Source organism: Dipodomys merriami, unplaced genomic scaffold, assembly GCF_024711535.1.
Source record: "Dipodomys merriami isolate MVZ:Mamm:240054 unplaced genomic scaffold, mDipMer1.0.p SCAF_91, whole genome shotgun sequence".
NCBI lineage: Eukaryota > Metazoa > Chordata > Mammalia > Rodentia > Heteromyidae > Dipodomys > Dipodomys merriami.
In genome coordinates, this window is record NW_027206524.1 from 4218351 (window position 1) to 4238165 (window position 19815).

General features: G+C 37.0%; 1 protein-coding gene across 1 annotated transcript in view; it reads left to right on the plus strand.

The window, feature by feature from the left end:
* LOC138821383 (probable ATP-dependent RNA helicase DDX10) overlaps positions 1-19815 on the plus strand; it is a 113955-nt gene that overhangs the window by 23159 nt on the left and 70981 nt on the right. Inside the window, exons 11-13 of the mRNA XM_070013570.1 lie at positions 1074-1161; positions 2726-2814; positions 4875-5397. Coding sequence (XP_069869671.1) covers positions 1074-1161; positions 2726-2814; positions 4875-5397 — 700 coding nt within the window. The remainder of the gene's footprint in view (positions 1-1073; positions 1162-2725; positions 2815-4874; positions 5398-19815) is intronic.

The window sequence follows — 19815 nt, forward strand, 5'->3', positions numbered from 1 at the left end:
ATGATGTTTCAGTTTCACTGATGTCATTGTCTACTTAAGGGTTTCTCTTGATGTTATATGTTTATAGGTTTGTACAAATATATAGTGACATGTGACAGGTATCTCCTGTTTAGTATGATATTGTCAATGCCCTGAAAATTCACATATGCACTCTACATATTTTTCTTTTCTCCACTACCCCCTAGCAACCACTGATTTTTTTTTTTTTAACTCTCTGCACAGCGTACCCTTTGTATGTAGATTTCCCAGTTTGGCTTTTTTCACTTTTTTTCCATGTCTTTTCATGTCTTAAATACTTATTTCTTTCAGTGCTGAGTAATATTCTAGATGTAACAGTTTATCCATTCACTTACTATAAGGCATCTTTTTTTTTTTTCTCCATTACTGGGGTTTGAACGCAAGGTCTTATGCTTGTTTTACAGGCTTTCTACTGCTGAGCCATACCTTTAGCCCTTTTTTGTACTGGTTATTTTTGAGATATGGTCTTACTCCTACCAGGCCCCATGCTTGGACTGGATTGTGATCCCCTATTTTATACTTTCTATTATATCTGGGATGATATATCTGGGATGACAGATGCATGCCATCATACCTAGCTTGACTTTTCTGTCCAGGCTGTCCTATAACCATGATCCTCCTAATTTCAGCATCCTCTGTAGATGTGGGTTGAGAAGGGTTCTTGCAAACTTTTTTGCAAGAGAGAAAAAGAAATTAGTAACACCTGCCATTTACAAAAAATGACATTAGATTTCTTTTTTTTTCTATTTCATTGTTTAATCTCCTATGGGAAGCTGCATTTAAACTTTATAAAGTTAAGAAGAAATCAATACTGATTGAGGTGTTAATCTGCGTGTCCTTTAGCATGAGGTATTCAGAGAAATTGTCAGAAATAGTCTTTCTTCTTGAATTACTCATAATGTGCAGGAGTCAAATGTAAGGTATAGTGTGAGTTGTTCCCTAAAGAATGTTAGACATTTAAAAATATACTGAAGGAAAGAGGAAAAAGCTATGTTCTATTTATAATTTTTAAGATCAAGACTTCTTAGTTTAACTTTTTGTTGTTGTTAAAAAAGAATCAATCCAGAAAAGCTTATAGATGTCCAGAAAAAATTGGAATCCTTTTTAGCTCAAGATCAAGATTTGAAAGAAAGAGCTCAGAGGGTAAGTTATCTTTAAATTGAATACTTTTCATTTTAGAATGTGATACATAATAAATTATCATTTCCTGCTTCTTTATTATATGCTTCAAATATTTAAGCAGTGTCATTTAAAAAATTATATCTTAGAAGCTTTGAGAATAATACTTACATTACAAAACATACATGAATTTTATGATGTTGTGATATAATTAGTAATTAGAAGGTCATTCCATTATTAGTCACAAAATAAATGCCAGAAATATGTTGTTTCACTGGTTCATACATACAGCAAATGAGGCTTTCAGAGCAAAATAGCACATTGAAATAAATGATGTGATTTTTTGAGTGTCACACATGGTTTGGCAGAATGGCTGTGTTGCTAGCAGCAACAAGATATCTAGTTTTACAGACATGATTTCCTAGCTTTTGATTATAATCTGGAGAGAACACAATGATAAGCAACTAGAGTGAGTTCTTGTGGATAGATATAGGGGAAAAAATACCTCTGACTTGGTTCTATTCATTGTCATGCCTAAGAAGTCAGAGAAAATGGTTTAGAGATTACTCGGTAGAAAGGATTAATGCAATGCTAGAAGAAAAGGCAGAGCTTAAGGAAAAGGAAAGAAGGATTAAATACACTTTACAAAAATATTTTTAAAATGAAAATACTTGGTTAGATATATTTTGTTACCTGTTTATGTTATAAACTAATAAAAGATCAGGAATCTACTTACAGTTTGCAAAACTGAAATAAATATAATTTTGTTTTGTTTAAGCAAAAATGGGAGAAAAGAATTCCAAGTTGGTGATAAATGATTTGATATTATGATTAAAAATAGAAAAGCTATAGGAACCTTTTTTCTTTTTTCTGGTCACAATTTAGCTTCACCTGATATAGTTTTACTGAAAACACTATCAGAAGAAGTGGTAGTATTCTATATGAGTTTTCTCATTGTCATAGCACTGTAAGTTCCAGGTATGAATACTACCTTTTTGATAGCTAAGGAAATAGCCAGTTAGAGAAATAAGAAACTTGTTCAGCTAATAAGATAACTCAGCATAGATCTTCCATATTCTTCTTTTTTTTTTTTTTTTTGTCGGTGGTGGGGCCTGAACTCTGGGCCTGGGCGCTGTCCCTCAGCTCTTCAGCTCAAGGCTAGCACTCTACCACTTGAGCTATAGCGCCACTTCTGGCTTTCTTTTGCTTATGTGGTGCTGAGGAATCAAACCCACGGCCTCATCCATGCAAAGCAAGCACTCTACCACTGAGTCACCTTCCTACCACTCTCCATATTATTCTTATGTCCCTATTTTCCTGTTGTACTTTATTGCAATTAAACTTTTAGAGTAGCTTTTGGAGAGCTTATGTTCTGTGTTGAGCTGAATTAATGAAGACAAATGCAAACGAAATCTTTTCAAATATTATAGTTGTAAAAGGTAACTTTTCTTTTTAGGTATATGTACAGAACCAGAATATGCTGACCTATGTTATATTTTTTCCCCACTTACTATTGACATTATTCCTTTGTTAAATTTTTTTTTTGATCTGACTCAATTTTCCATCTCTGCTACCATTTATTTTCCAGTGTTTTGTCTCCTACATACGTTCAGTATATCTTATGAAGGATAAAAAAGTATTTGATGTAAGCAAGTTACCTATTCCTGAATATGCATTGTAAGTATTCATAATATAGGTATAATAGTAGATCAACCAAGTCAGGGGAATTTGTTTTCAGCCTGTTTCTCTGAGAATTGTTGTTTACACTACTTTACCTTAACAATTTACAGAAAAGAAGGTAAAATCAGTTCTGTAGAAAATAACCTGGACATTAGTTCTTTTCAGGAAAAGGTGCATTATTTGTATGTTCTATATTTTCTTTATAACTTGATACTTGTTTTTCTTTCTGCTTTAAAAAGTTTTATTGAAGTACCAAGTAGATCCAGAATTTTATATAATTTATAAATTTATTCTCAAAAGTTAATTAGTTTTCACAAAGTGAATAAATCTGTAAATAGCATGAACATGGAGAAACAGGAAATCACCAGTGTTGTAGCAGCTTCTTCATTTACCTTCCCAGTTATAATACTCTGTCCACTACTCACTTTTTGCAAAGAACAGTCACTCTTCTGCTTTCTAATATCATGGATTACTTTTACTACCACACCTTGGCTCTGGTTTCTTGGTCATTATAGTAGTCTTAGAGTTGTTTTTTTTTGTTGTTGTTGTAGAGGTCTTTTACCATCTTGGTTAGGTTTATTCCTTGATATTTTATTATTATTTCTTTATTTTGGGGCCATTATGAACAGGATCATTTTCTTGATTTCATTCTCATTGTGTACATTATTAATATGTAAAAAGGCTACCTAATTTTGTGTGCTGTTTTTATATCCTGATATTTTGCTGGAAGTGTTTATTTATCAGAGGTTTTTTTTTTTTTTGGTAGCATCTTTGGAGACTTTCAAATTTACTCATATTATGAGTAAATAGGAATAGTTGGCTACTTCCTTTTGTGTTTGTATTCCTTTTTGCTTCTTTTTCTTATATAATTGCTTTGGCTTAGAATTGAAGCATTGTTGGGCTTCAATTACAGGCTCATGCCTGTAATCCTAGCTATTCAGGAGGCTGAGATCTGAGGATAATGGTTCAAAGCCAGCCCTGGCAGGAAAGACTGTGAGACTCTTAACTCCAATTAACCACCAGAAAACCAGAACTGGGCCTGTGACTCAAAGTGATGGAGCATAGCCTTGAGCAAAAGAGCTTAAGGATAGTGCCCAGGCCATGAATTCAGGCCCCATGACCAAAAAAAAAAAAGAAAAAGGAATTGAAGCGCTATATTAAGACTAGAGAGAGGGCACACTCTTTCTTGTTATAGAAAATGTTTTCAATTTTCCCTATTCAGTATGTTGGCTATAGATTAGTCACATTTAAAAAATATTTTCTAAAGTAAAATTGTGTTTTTTATAACAGTGATTGTATCATATTATGTTTCAGAAGGAAAGGGTAGGGTAGAGATGATATTCTAGTTTACTTTTTGAAGAGAACAGTGTTTTGTCCCTCCAGTTTTTTTTGTGTGTGTAATTTTTAGTAACTTACATTTAACAAAGTAACTTCATGTAGTTAATTGAACCTTCACAGCAACTTGAGATAGTCCTGAAAGATGTTGTTACATGGTATGAAGAAGCTGAGACTGAGTGTTGAATTGGAAATTGGGTGTAGTATTTGAATAGTGATCATCTTGCTTATGTTTCAGTCTTCTTTATTTTTAGTTATTAATTTAGTTTTGTCGGTTGTGGGGCTTGAACTCTGGGCTTCGGCTCTTCAGCTCAAGGTGAGTGCTCTACCACTTGAGCTACAGCGCCACTTCCAGTTTTCTAGTGGTTTATTGGAGATAGGAGTGTCACAGTCTTTCCTGCCCCGGCTGGCTTTGAACCCGGATCCTCAGATCTCAGCCTCCTGAGTAGCTAGGATTATAGGCGTGAGCCACCGGTGCCCAGCTCTTTTTTTTATTTTTATACAATATTCTCTAAAGGAAAATTTTGTTTTGGGCAAGTATTCTATACTTTTTGGCATGCCTTTTGAATCATCTAACCAGTTGGTATTGATGTATATCTCAGAGGAATATTTTCTTAAAAAAAGCTTTGGTAATCTTTATTCTTGAGAAATGATTCCATAGTGTCATAGACATAACATGACTGCAGTGAGGTAATTCTTTTTTTTTCCTTCTATTTTTTAAGATCTCTTGGTCTTGCTGTGGCACCTCGGGTAAGATTTCTTCAGAAAATGCAGAACAAGCCCACCAAAGAATCTGTAAGGAGCCAAGGTGATGATGTCATCGAGCCCAGAGCTCCTTCCCTCACCAATGATGAAGTGGAAGAATTTAGAGCCTATTTCAGTGAGAAAATGTCCATACTTCAGAAAGGTGGGAAGAGTCTCAGAGGATCAGACTGCAGAGTGGCTAATGATGATAGTAGCAATGAAGAAGAGGAAGGAGAGGAGGAGGAGGAAGAAGAGGAGGAGGAAGAAGAGGAAGAAGAAGAGGAGGAGGATGACAAAATGAAAGAGAAATTAGGAAAAGCAAGAGGATCTCAGACTGAATCTGTTCCCAGTACTGACAAGGTAAAGAAGGTCAAGGAAGTTCCTGTGCAGTTCCTTAGCGGTGGAGATGAAGAGGAAGAAGATGGACCTGATGCTGATTTCCTTACAGTGAAGCGGCGTGATGTATTTGGGTTGGATCTTAAAGAGAATAAAGCATTACCGGTAAGGTTATTCTCAGTAGAGGGTCTTTTGTTATGCTTTCTTATTGTAAGCCAATTGTTGATTTTGAGGAACGAAAGAAACTATGAGAAATTTAAAAATGACTTTCTTTGCAATAGTTTTCCCCTTTCTCTATACTCAAATGGCAAAGATTTTTTTTCATTTTTTTCAGAACTTTGGGAACTCTAAGGGATTGTCAACTACAGTCTTATTTGTTGGTTTTCTGATGTGGGTTTTTTTTTTTTTTTTTTGCCAGTTCTGGGGCTTGAACTCTGGGCCTGAGTGTTGTCCCTGAGCTCCTTTTGCTGAAGGCTAGCACTCTATCACTTGAGCCACAGTGCTACTTCAGCCATTTCTGTGATTAATTGGATATAGAATCTAATGGACTTTCCTGCCCTGGCTGATTTTGAACCACAACCCTCAGATCTCAGCCTCCTGAATAGCTAGGATTACAGGCATGAGCTACTGGTGCATGGCTTCCTGATGTGTTTTGAAAGTAATCAGAGACATGACTTTCAGAGTTTAGGAGTCATAATAGTGAGGTTCTTTGTTTAAAGTGTGAGAATCCCTTATTGTGATTCTTAGCATACAACTTTGATTAATTTGTTGTAAAGAGTACTTGTAATTAAAGTCTTCCTAAACATAAAATTTACTTTTTTTTTTTGGCTGCTTTTCTAGTGGTTTTTATTGGAGATAAGAATCTCATGGACTTTCCTGCCCGGGCTGGCTTTAAACTGTGATCCTCAAAATCAGCCTCCTGAGTAGCTAGGATTATAGGCGTGAGCAACCAGCGGCCCGGTGTCTGACTCATTCTTTGTGCAATATTTTGAAAGATCCCAAGACTCTTAAATACTACATTTTGAGCCATGAAACTTAGAAAAGTTAATACTAATAATTTATCAGATAATGATTTCTTACTCAGTCTCTGTGTATATTGCTTAAACATTTAGTCTGTGTATTTATGTATCTATGTATCTATCTATCTGTTTATCTGGACTGATCCTGGGCTTAAACTCTAGGCCTTGCTGTTGTCCTTGATCTTATTTGCTCAAGGCTAGTGCTTTACCACTTGAGCCACAGCTCCACTTCCAGTTTTTTGAGTAGTTAATTAGAGATAAGAGTCTCTCAGATTTTCCTCCTTAGTGTTTCATCTCTAATCCTGAAATAAACCTAAACAAATTAGCTCTTCTTCCTCAGTGCTACGAGATTTTAGTTTTGTTAACTATTTTTTTTTGTTTTGTTTTAAATTAAAGCCCAGAGTGTTTTGTCTTGGACAAAGCAAGTTTATCTTGTGTTGAATGGTTAACAAATCACCAGTGTCTCTGGGTGTCTGTCCTCACTCCTAGAAGGCCGCTGCTGTTTTTTTTTCCTTTCCTTCTTTAAGCTTGCCTGCTGGCTGTTAGACTAGAGGTGACAGTCTTGATATACTGTTGGGCAGAGAATCTGCTGTATTTTGTTTGGCATAACAAATAACTTAAAAACAGAATGCTATTTTGTTATAATTCTAATAAGCCAACCAGATGATGATTCTTATTGTGCATGAGTTAAGTTTTAGAAGTAAGTTTATTGGTAAACTGGGGACTGTAAATGGCCCAGGAATATATGAAGACATTCCTAGAAGTTAGATATGCTTGGATAGAAATAATTTACTACAACTCTGCTTAAAGTACATGACAAACGAAGCTTATATTTTCAGGGTTGATCAGTCTTGGTACGATTTTCCTTTCTGTTGGCTTATTTGTTCCTCATGGTTCACATTCAGTGAATTGATTTCTCAGTGGCACTCTCTGCAGTACCTTCCTGTAAATAATCACTCTTACCTGTTTGTTTCCTAAATTAAAATAGCATATTTCTTCCTATATCTTTGGGGGTGTTGAACAGAGTAGTTTTTTCACCTGCATAGGTTTTTATACCTACTGGGTTTTATCATGGGAAATAGTACAACAGAGGAATATTTTCTTCCTTGCTGATTTGGAAGGTACACTTTCAGAATGTTTGTAAGAAGTGGTTGCATACTCCAAAAGCACTTTTTAAGAATTTGCTAAATTATGTTTTCTCTTGTGATTTGGATCAGCACTATTTTATTTTTTTTGCATCTTTTGATCTGAATTGCCTTCTTACTTGCTGACATTTTGATAAATAGGATTTTGCAAATCAAAGTAAGTAAATGCTCTTAGGTTGTTTAGCTCTACTTCACACCCATATCATCAGAGATATTTTTCCCCTTTCTACAAAATATTAGAGAATAGGTATTTTATTGCCCAAAAATATGTTATAAGAATTTAGGGGGGGGGAGGCTGGGAAGGGATGTGAAGGGTAAACAAAGGAGGAGGCTGCAATGCTTGATAAGAAATGTACGCATTATCTTGCCCATGTAATTGTAACCCCTCTGTACAGTATGTTCACAAAAAATTAAAAAAAAAAGAATTTAGGAACTCACCTATCTATTTTCCAATGGGTTCTATTGGCATTAGCTTAGCTATTAAGATTTACAGGTTTCCCCCATCTGTTTTTCCCCCTGTTCCTCACTAACAGGGACTGTTTTATGGCAGAAATTATAGGTGGATCTGGTTTTATTCCTTTACTGAAGAGAGATTATTTCTAGGTTTTTATGAAGAATCTGATATTATTCCCTACTTTCAGGTTGACAGGTTACCCTGCCATACTTGTATATTTGTTACTGGGTAACTCTTAGCATGCAGGCAGCATGAACTTCAGGTTTGCGTGGTTTTTCTGCCTCCAGGCTCCACAGGCTCATGCATGTTATGCTAGGGTTGGTTCTGATGTCCCAGTTGAGAAAATGTAATCTTAGAAAAGTCCCAGTGCGTGCGTGCGTGTATGTGCGTGTGTGTGCGTGTGTGTGCGTGTGTGTGTGTGTGTGTGTGTGTGTGTGTGTGTGTGTGTGTGTGTGTAGCTTGAACTCTGGACCTGGTGTGTGTGTGTGGTAGTGGAGCTTGAACTCTGGACCTGGGCGCTGTCCCTGAGCTCTTCAACTCAAAGCTGTCACTCTACCACTTGAACAACAGCGCCACTTCTGGTTTTCTGGTAGTTAATTGGAGATAAGAGTCTCATGGAGTTTCCTGGTGCCCCCACCTCCCCCCTCGCCCCCCAACCGTGATCCTCAGATCTCAGCCTACTGAGTAGCTAGGATTACAGGTGTGAGTCACCAGCACATGGGTAGAAAAGTCTCAGTTTTATGAGAGGCCTGATAGAGGCCAATCTTCAACTTTGGGTTCATACCCCTCCCTCCCAGCCACTATAGGCTCAGATTGAAGAAAATTTGCATAGAGTCATCTGGCATGGTGAACTACACTCTTAACAGATTGAACCTTCTGCAGGTAAGACAAAATTTTGGAAAAAGTACTTTAGAATGAGCAAAACTTAGCCTTCCCAAGGAAAGACTGGCACAGTGTGGATTTTATATATTAGCAGCTTTGCCTCTAAGGATGTGCTACAGTCATAAGCTGAGGAGACAAACTCCACTAGGAAGTATGCATTCTTCTTGGTCTGAAGAAATAGGAGGTGGAGGTAGGGTGATAAGTCTACCCAAGGATGAGGGAGACTTCTGGAAGAGAGACAAAGAAAGTTCCATATCAATTCTAGCAACTGATAGAGAAACCAGACTTTAAAAATCAGTAGATATTTAAAAAGCATTAAGAAGCTGGACATCTCTATTAATCTTGACCTAGTTGGAAAGTTAGAGCACTATATGCAACATTTGCAGAATGTTCCTTTGGTCACATGGCATCTTCATAGTGCATTCATTGTATACTAGGTTAAAAGTTTTGAAATAGTTGAAAGCGTTGAACTCACAAATGATATGTACTCTGAAACTGGATTAAAATAGAAATCAATAGGACATCTAGGAAGACATTACATATTGAGAAATCGAGGGTGTTAAGGTCTGAAAATTATGCTCTTCTTAATTACCTATTTTTGACTTCTTAACGCTTGAGTTGGCAAATGTACCCTTAATAGTGGGGGGTAATACAGAGGATGGGCTGCATGTTGAAATGCATACCTAGAGATTTTGAGGGCTAGAATGGTGCTGAAAATAAAATATATACCCAGTTGGTGAAATATTTTGTTAGAGTATTATTAAAATTATCTCCTAGGTATTTAGGTATTGTTGATGGAAGTCTTTTCCTACTGCTGCCAAAGTTAACTTCACTGTACAGGTGGGTTGCTAACCAAGGAGACTGATTTATCAGGTTCAGTTTTACAGTGTTCTTGATACTTAAAAGTCACAGACTGATCCTCTTCGTTAACTTGAAAGAAACTATGTACGTTTCCCATTGAACACTTCCTTTAATTGCTTGGCTTTCATTCTTCACACTTCTTGGAGGTGTCAGAGCTAACTTTTTTCTGTAAATGTCAGTACATGTAGCATGTGTAAGACAAAGTCTGGAACATATTTAATGTGTAAAATTTTGTTGATGAAATTGAGTTATTTGTCATGGAAGACACCGTATCAAAAGTAAGTATTTTGCTGGGTGCTGATGACTCATGCCTGTAATCATAGTTACTCAGGAGGCTCAGATCTGAGGATCACAATTTGAAGCCATCCTGGGTTGGAAAGTCCAAGAGACTCTTACCTCCAATAAAGCACAAAAAACCAAAAACCAAACCAAAAGAAAAAAGAAAAGCTTGAAATGGAGATGTGGATCAAGATCAAGTGGTAGAGTGCTACCCTTGAACATAAAAGCCCAGGGACAGTGCCTAGGTCCTGAGTTCAAGGCCCCCCCCCAAAAAAAAAAAAAAGAAAAAAATTGACTCAACTATGTTTTTAATTTCAATGATTTAAGCAGAATTACTCTTAAGTTGCAAGATTTTTTAAATTTATTTTATTTTATTATTATTATTCTTTGGTTGGTTGTGGGGCTTGAACTCTGGGCTTGGGTGCTGTCCTTGCGCTCTTCAGCTCAAGGTGAGCACTCTACCTCTTGAGCCACAGCTTGACTTCCGGGTTTTCTAGTGGTTTATTGGAGATAAGAGTCTCAACAGTCTTTCCTGCCCGGGCTGGCTTTAAACCTCGATCCTCAGATCTCAGCCTCCTGAGTAGCTAGGATTACAGGCATGAGCCACCAGCGCCAGGCTTTTTATTTTTTATTCTTTTTGCTAGTCCTGTGGCTTGAGTGCTGTCCCTGGGCTCCTTTTGCTCAAGTCTAACACTCTATCACTTTGAGCCATAGCATCACTTCTGGCTTTTTCTGTGATTAATGGGAGATTAAAGGTCTTGGAGACTTTCCTGCCTGGGCTGGCTTGAACTATGATCCTCAGATCTTAGCCTCCTGAGTAGCTAGGTGTATTACAGGTGTGAGCCACTAGCGCCCAGCAAGTTGCAAGATTATCATAGTGCCATAATAGTGCTTTTGTTTATACTTTTATGGCCAAGTACTTACTTTGTTAGTTGGCAGGACAATTAGATAGAATAGTGGGGAAGAGGAGATGAGGAAAAGTGATGGAGTAGGTGAGTGTGATAAAGGTACTTTGAGTATGTGAGAATGAAAGCCTCTATACAACTAATTGATGCTAACAAAAATGTGGAAAAATGTAAAATCTAAATTGGTGAGGAAGAGAAAATTAGGTAAAATGAGTGCTAGGAATTGTATTTTAATTTTATATGCAGTTTATTGGCACTTCATTTAGTATGATGGGCAAGCCTAAAGAATAATGTATGGAACTTGTAATTTTTTTCTTTCTTTTTTTTTTTTTTTTTTTGCTGGCCTTGGAGCTAGAACTTGGGGCCTGGGTGCTATCTCCGAGCCTCATTGTGCTGAAGGCTAGCATTCTACTACTCGAGCCACAGCACCCTTTATGTCTTTTTGTGAGTAGTTTATTGGAGATAAATGAGTCTCACAGATTTTCCTGCGTGGGCTGGTTTTGAACTGTGATCCTTAGATCTCAGTTTCCTAAGTAGCTAGAATTCCAGGAGTGAGCCACCAGTGCCTGGAATTTTTTTTTTATAGACTGGGTCTAGAATGTAGTTATAAGTGATGCTAAAGTTAAGTTGCAAAATCTGTATGAACTACAGCTGTTGCTTTGAAAGTTGTAGTTAATGGAAATAAGCCATACTGAAATTCTTTTATGAAAAATTCCATCTGAGAAATCAGTTGTTGGAGTGTCATTATTTTCTTCTTTGGGAAACAGTCAGAAAAGCTAATCTGAAAGATCTTTTGTTCAGTATTTTTAGCAGAGAATGATTGTATAGCACTCACTGTCAGCTTGGTTTGTCTTTCCTTTAGTACTGTAAGCAGATGTGGTTCAGACTAAAAGTCATAATTGCCTTAAATTTAAGATTCAGTTTTTAAATAGAGTAACCAAAATTCAATGGCAGATGTGAATCTTAGTTTTCCACTAATTTTCTAAAAGATATTGAACTATTAATACAATTATTCTTTAAATCAAATTTTCTGTTATTCTTGGGCTTCTAAATTGCTTTCTCTCTGTAACTTCACTCACAATCTTCCTTTGCCAGGGATCCTTTTGGCAGTCCGGGATTGTCTATAGGCCCCTTCTCAGAGAAAGGTTTCAAATTAATAAAATATATATTTTTTTGCCAGTCCTGGGGCTTGAACTCAGGATCTGGGCACTGTCCCTGAGCCTCTTTTGCTCAAGACTAGCACTCTACCACTTGATCCACAGCGCCACTTCTAGCCTTTTCTATTTATATGGTACTGAGGAATCAAACCCAGGGCTTTGTGCATGCTAGTCAAGCACCTTACCACTAGGCCACCTTCCTATCCCTTTATAGTAGTAACTTCTTACCCATGGCTTTGTCTTCCAGGCCTTGGTTACATGAAGTCTGCTGTGATCTGAAGATATTAAAAGGAAAATCCCACAGAAACTCATATATTTTGAATTGCATGCCATTCTGATAATATGCTGAACTTGTGTGCCATTTATTATGTCCTACTATGATTCATCCTTTTTTTTTTTGGTGTTACCACATCCACGCTCTATACGCCATCTGCCTATTAGTCACTTAGTAGCTGGCTTGGTTATCACATGGACTGTTGAGGTATCACAGTGCTTGTTTTCTAGTAACCTTTATTTGACTTAAGAGTAGCTTAGCTCCAAAGTGCAAACATTGCTGGTAAAACTTATTGCTGGTAATTGTATTAGTTGCAATTACTATGTTTTATTCTTAGTTAATTTAACTGTGTCTAATTTATGCATTGAATAACTTTAGAATACATATTTTCACGCATATGAGACTTGGTAATAACCACAGTTTCAGGCATTCATTGGAGGGCATTGGAACATTTCTACCCATGGATAAGGGAGGGATCTGATACCACAGGTGGGTCTCCAGCTTTTATTGTGTATTAACTATAGATTAAAAGCTTTAGGTAGAGAACAAACTAAAGTAAATAGATCTTCTACTTCTTTTCTTTTTTTTTTTTTTTTGGGTCCGGTTGTGGGGCCTGAACTCTGGGCCTGGGCACTGTCCTTCAGCTCTTCAGCTCAAGGCTAGTGCTCTATCACTTGAGCCATAGTGCCACTTCTGGCTTTTTTCTTTTTGCTTATGTGGTGCTGAGGAATCGAACCCAGGGCCTCAGGCATGCAAAGCAAGCGCTCTACCACTGAGCCACCTTCCCAGCCCTTCTCTTCTACTTCTTAGTCTTTGATTCTAAACTCATAGAAAGTTTTCAGGCCTGTTTTCCTTGTAAGACATTTCAGCAGTTCTAGTTATGGTGTTCCTCCTTTAGTTGATGTATCATTTGGCTTCTGCCATGTGGGGAATGAATAAGAACAAACCATCAGATGGAGCAAGTGTCTTATAAAAAGTGAAACTTACTGGTATCATGGAGATACACATATTCTTTTTCTGCCAGTCCTGGGGCTTGAACTCAGGGCCTGGGTTCTGTCCCTGAGCCTCTTTGTGCTCAAGGCTAGTACTCTACCACTTGAGTCACAGCACCTCTTCCTCCTTTTTCTGAGTAGTTTATTGGCGGTAGGGGTCTCATAGACTAGCTTGGAACCATGATCCTCAGATCTCAGCCTCCTAAATAGCTAGGATTACAGCTATGAGCCACTGGTGCCAGGCTTTTAAGTTTCCTGCAGTATATATTAGGTAAAGTGAAGTAAAGATGTGTAGAAGCCATGGGAAATTACCACAAATGAATGGAAAATAAGGGATAATAAATCATTAAGTAAATTTATACACATTTTCTAACAGTAATATCTGAAAAAAAAAACAAACCTTGAGTCACTCCTTTCATCAGAAGTGAACATGATGGGCTGGGAAGGTGGCTCAGTTGTAGAGTGCTTGCCCCTCATGCATGAGGCCCTGGGTTCAATTCCTCAGCACCACATAAGCAGAAAAAGCCGAAGTGGCGCTGTGACTCAAGTGGTAGAGTGCTCGCCTTGAGCTGAAGAGCTGAGGGACAGTGCCCAGGCCCAGAGTTCAGGCCCCACAACTGACCAAAAAAAAAAAAAAAAAAAAGAAGTGAACATGAAGTTGGGCACAGTTGCTCACACCTATAAATCCTAATATTCTGCAGGAAAAGATTGGCAAGATTGTGGTCTGAGGTCAGCCTGAGCACAAAGTTATTGGCATCGCATTTCAGTTAGTAAGAGCTGAATAAGGTGGTATGTGCCTTTCATCTCAGTGTACTGGAAGCAAAAAACAGGATTATGGTTCAGGTTTACCTGGACAGAAATGTGAGATGCTACTTGAAAAATAGCTAAGCAAAAAGGGCTGGAACATGGGGCTCAAGTGGATAGTGTTGCTGCTTAGCAAGCTCAAGGCTTGAGTTCACACTTTGCTTCCTGCCAGAATAAATAAGTAAGTGAGCTTTATTATTTATTGTTCACTGGGACTTCTCAGGCTCAATTTTGGCAATTGGATAATTGGATTAGAATAATAACTTCCCCCCCTTTTTGGATTGAACTTGCTATTCCTGATTTTCTTAAATTACTTAAAAATGAAAATTTTCATTTATTTGAATGAAAATTTATGAGCAAAATCATAGCCAAGCTTTCATGGATAAAGATTCATTTACTGTTGAGAACATTAATATTAATGTTAGTGTTGAGGGGCTGGGAAGGTGGCTCAGTGGTAGAGCGCTTGCCTTGCATACATGAGGCCCTGGGTTCGATTCCTCAGCACCACATAAGCAAAAAGAAAAAAAGCTGGAAGTGGCGCTGTGGCTCAAGTGGTAGAGTGCTAGCTTTGAGCTGAAGAGCTGAGGGACAGCGCCCAGGCCCAGAGTTCAGGCCCAAGACTGGACCCCCCCAAAAATAAATAATAATCTTAGTGTTGAGAACATTAATATTACAGTTTATCAGGTATAAATCAGAGGTAACCTTTCTTTAACTCCTTGTTCCAAATCCCTCATGGTGTGCTATAATTACTTTATAGGGACATGACAGAGCTCCTGCTAGAGAGCAAACAATTTAACCTTACTTTAAGCATTAGGTGTATTCAGCCAAAGTTGCAGAAAGGGACATTTTGTGCACTAAAAACATGTCCCTGTTGGTTTCTATTGTAAGTGCTCTTGTAATAGGAAAAGTTTTTATCTAGTACCTAATAGAAATAAATCTTTTTTGTTTATTCAATTCACGACTTTAACAGTGTGTGGGCATTTAATTCTTCAGTAACTCTTGCAAGAAGTTATTCCAATTAACAGTGAGTCTTTATGAGGCTCCTATTAAAAATGCTCAAATATGTCAGAAAAGCTAATTATTAGATCCTCATGACTTGTATACTAAACAGTAAGCTGCTAGGCAATTTCAAATGAACTAATCTTTAAGCATTGATTCTAGATATGAGTCAAATATGGATTTCTTTTTTATTTCCTTAATATCATCTATTTAGCTCTTCATCCCTTTACCTAAAATAAGGAAGTGTTATTGTTGGCATCATAGAACTGTTTGCTTGGTTTCTAGAGAGAATTGTGGAAATACTCATACTTACTGGGTAATTGGAAATTTCAGAAGAAGTGCTCAAAGTTAGAAAAAAGAAAACAGGGAAACATTAAGTGAGCAGACTTAAGCTGTAGAGGTAGATTCTAGCTGAAAAACATTGCAGACTAATTTTGACCTTTGGCAAAAATTCTAGAGCTTATAAAATAGATATGAACAGCACAGAGTGAAGAAAAAGAATCAATACTCACACTGGTGTGAGTTGTACTCACTTTAAATCCACCTCATTTCATTTTGTGAATAGGACTGCCAGATTAACAAATCCAGGAGATATTAGCATGTGTCCTGGGTTCTGCTTTTGACAGATGCTTTGAAAGCATTTTTTTTTTTAGCAAGATGAATAAACCAGGAATCCTCTAGTGTCTGTTTTGTTCTGAAACAGAACTTCTCAAAATATAATTTGTTGACAGCTAAGTATCTACGAAATGACTTTATGAAATTTTTGTGTAAGTTTCTAAACTTGCAATTTCTGTTTTTATGTAATATCACAAGAGGTTGGGCTAGGTACCTCCCTTGCTCTGTAATAAAGATGACTTGGGATATTCCTATTCCATATAGCTTGTTTGGTTCACTTGTTTTTGAATGAACTACTCATACATAACTTTTGCAAAACAGAACATGTATTACAGCGGTAGAAATTTATTGGCAGTCCCTATTTAGGTAGCACATCTAATGAAAATGGACAGTTATTCCTCCTTATGTTATTTTGTCATTTAGAATGGTTTTCCTGTCAGGTAAAAACTGTAGCTCATTTATGTTTTGCTTGTGAAAATTAGCACACAAAGATAAAAGGTAAATAAATCTTTTCCCATTCCTGGTGGCTGATATAATGGGAATTAGGCATTATCCGTGTACACCAAGAAGCCAGGCTTAAAATATACGGCAGAAAGATTAGTTTGTGAAAACAGGATATGACCTAGTCTGCTAGAGGTTATCTAGCAGTTAGTAAATTGAAGACCCTGTTACAGAAGTTCTCAGATACCTTTACACTGTTCTCACTGGGTGAGTAAGGCAGATCTTGTTGAGCTAAGTAGATTGTTCTAATAAAAGGCAGAGGAAACAAAAATAATATGTAGATCACTGGTCTCAAAATTCTTTTTATGTATGTAACGCTGAGTTGTATTTTTCTTTTGTTATTGTTGCTGTGCTGGTCCAGAGGTTTAAACTCAGGGCCACATGCTCTTTTTTGCACACAGGTGGTCTCTACCATATGAGCCATGCTTCTAGTTTGATATTTGGCTGGGTAATTAATTAGAGGTACAGTCTAAGATTTCCTGCCTAAGTTAGCTTTGATGTTCAGTCCTCCAGTCCTCTCAGGAGTTTAAATTCCTGAGTAGCTGATGTATGCCACTGATGTCTGGCTCTGATAGGCATCTTTCTTTATGTTAAACAATAACTTTTTTTTTTTTCATATCCTTATGGAAGCACTAGTCTATTTGAGTAACAGTGAATGTTCCTATTCTTTTATTTTAAGGACACTAATACTTGTTTTGATCATTTCTTAAAATGTTGAAAGTTGATTCTGTTGGCTTGCTTTCCTTTATGTAGAATTATCTGATTCCCCTTGGTCAGAAAGACTGTTGAGTCTGTATTATGCCTAGAAGACATACTAGTCACAAAATGACTGTGGGACAGATCTCTTCTTTGTCTTGTTGCTCTGTGCTCTCATTTTTTTCGTAATTAAAATTTTTATTTTTAATTAACATGTCAATGGGGCACTCATTGATTGTTGAGCAGACTTCCCAATATACATGCCTGCATGCAGAACAGAAGTAGGCTGTCTTTGTCATCTGTCTCTGTGACTTACAGAGGACGTGATCACTGATCAGTTAATAGAATCAGAGAAGAGTCTGGTGTTTTCCTCCTGTGGTTTTAGCTCCATGACGTTCGTGCGCTGCAGTAATGGTATTGAGAAGATGACATTCTTTTAGAGGAAAGTGCTACTAGTGTCTCAATGTCAAAGGCTTCCTGAAGGTCATCTTCACTTTGGATTTATGTTTACTTAGGCTGTTTTCTGTTGATGTAAGCAGAGTCTGCAGTAACATAAACATTTTAGGAAGTATTAAAAAATACTCTTAAAACAATCATGTCAAGTCATTGGGTAGTCTATCTGCAGTCAAAGAAATGTGTGGAATTCTGCATACCCAAGAATGCTTATGTATGAAGGAAGTTACATGTTTGGTTTTTTTTTTTTTTTAAGCTGAGCCAGAAAGCTTCTCTTTTTGAAGTGTTTTATAGTTTTGCTGTACTACTAACCAAAATTATTTGTTGAAGGAAGGTGGAATGTGTTAGTTGAATCAGAGGGATGATTATTTTACTAGTACTACTATTTTGGAGGTACTGGAGTTTGAATTTATGGTCTTACACTTGTCAGGCAGACACTCCTTAAGCCATATACCCAGCCTATGAGGTTATATTTTAATTTAGGTACAAGTTGGAGAGAACACTGATTCTGTTCAAAGCACATGTTATATGGTGAAAAGTAAAATGCTTCTGCTTTTAGTAAACCTTCTTTCCTAAACAAGATGTGGTGGCTCACATCTGTAATCAAAGCTAGTTGAGAGAGATCTGGAGGATCTGGTTCAAGGCCAGCCTGGGTAGAAGTTAGTGAGACCTTACTTCCAGGTGTGGTGGCACACTTGCCATCCAGCTTCATGAGATGTAAGTAGGAGGATCAGGATTTAAGTTGGTCTGGGCAAAAAGTCAGACCTTATTCAAAAAAGAATGTAAGCAGATGGGCTGGAGTGTGGTTGAGATGTAGGTCAGCTGCTCTGTAATTCCTTAGCCCTGAGTTCAGAAGCTAGTAGTATAAAAATAAAACAAAAATTTCTGTATCTAGTAATAATACATTAAACAGTTCTAGTTTAAGATTTTATATAAAGATTTGCTGATAGTCAAAGAGAAAATGCTGTATCTTGACAAGCTTCAAACAATTTTTGGATAATACTGATTGACAAATAATAGAATGTTCATTTTATAGGCTATCTGAAAGAAAATTTGAAATTAAGAAGATTATATTTTTTAACAAGTCTTAGAATTTTGTAGTGTGTTGTATTTTGTAGTGCATTTTGTAGTATTTTGTTGTAGCTATTGTTTTAGATCAATCTCAAAATGTGTGGCCCAGAATGCATTTCCTATTATTACTTCCCTTGGCTTTGTCTCTAATAATCCATGAGGACTCAAAAACTGAATATAAAAAATAAGGAAGTACCTCAATAAAATGACATTTGGATTGTCATCTGTTTAGTATAAATTACAACATAAAGGTGGCTCAGTGGTAGAGTGCTTGCCTTGCATGCATGAGGCCCTGGGTTCAATTCCTCAGCACCACATAAGCAAAAAGAAAAAAGCCAGAAGTGGCGCTGTGGCTCAGGTGGTAGAGCACTTAGCCTTCAGCTGAAGAGCTGAGGGACAGCGCCCAGGCCAAGAGTTCAGGCCCCATGACCAACCAAAAAAAAACCCAAAAACAAAAATTGTAACTGAGGAATAAAAAAGTATTGGCAAACTTTTTGTCTTTAAAAAATTCTTTGCATATTTATATTTATTTTTTTTTTGTTGGCTAGCATTCTACCACTTGAGCCATAGTGCCACTTCCAGCTTTTTCTGTTTATGTGGTGCAGAGGAATTGAACCCAGGGCCTCATGCTTGTGAGGCAAGCACTCTACCACTGAGCCATCTTCCTAGCCCCTAAAATCTATTTTTTAATATAAAACCTAATTCAAGTCATGCAAATGAAATAAAAATTTACTCAGATGACAATTTAAAAGTAATTTCCTTGTTTTTATTAAGATAATTACTTGTATGTGAAATTTTAATGTGCCTTCAAACTAAAGTACTGAAGGGGAAAATTTCTTCATAGAACCAAAACAAAGGTAGAGGAATCTGTATAATAACTCTGCTAGTTCCCTAAGGTGAGCTTTCATTCTGACTCTGAGGACACAAGTACACCAACTGTTAAGTGCTTAAAATGAATGGAAGTGTGAAACCAGTGGTAGTGGGACTGAGTTTAGAAATGTAGGCTTTATTTTTTTATTTTTTTATTTTATTTTATTTTTATTTTGTTTTTTTATTTTTAATTTTTTTTATTTTTTATTTTTGGGTCCGGCTGTGGGGCCTGAACTCTGGGCCTGGGCGCTGTCCCTCAGCTCTTCAGCTCAAGGCTAGCGCTCTACCACTTTAGCCACAGCACCACTTTCGGCTTTTTTCTTTTTGCTTATGTGGTGCTGAGGAATCGAACCCAGGGCCTCATGCATGCAAGGCAAGCGCTCTATCACTGAGCCACCTTCCCAGCCCCTGCTTTGGTTTATTTTAAATCTCTACCTGCCCCTCACTTGGATTCTTAAACTTATATAATTAATCATAGTATTTGAATAGGGATTAGAAAAGTATTAATATTCAAATCATGTTTTATAGTTATGGAAGAGTACTTCCCACTCTTTCAGAAACATTTTAAGATGAGACGACAAGATGCTATTAGGTTTTAAGTAAATT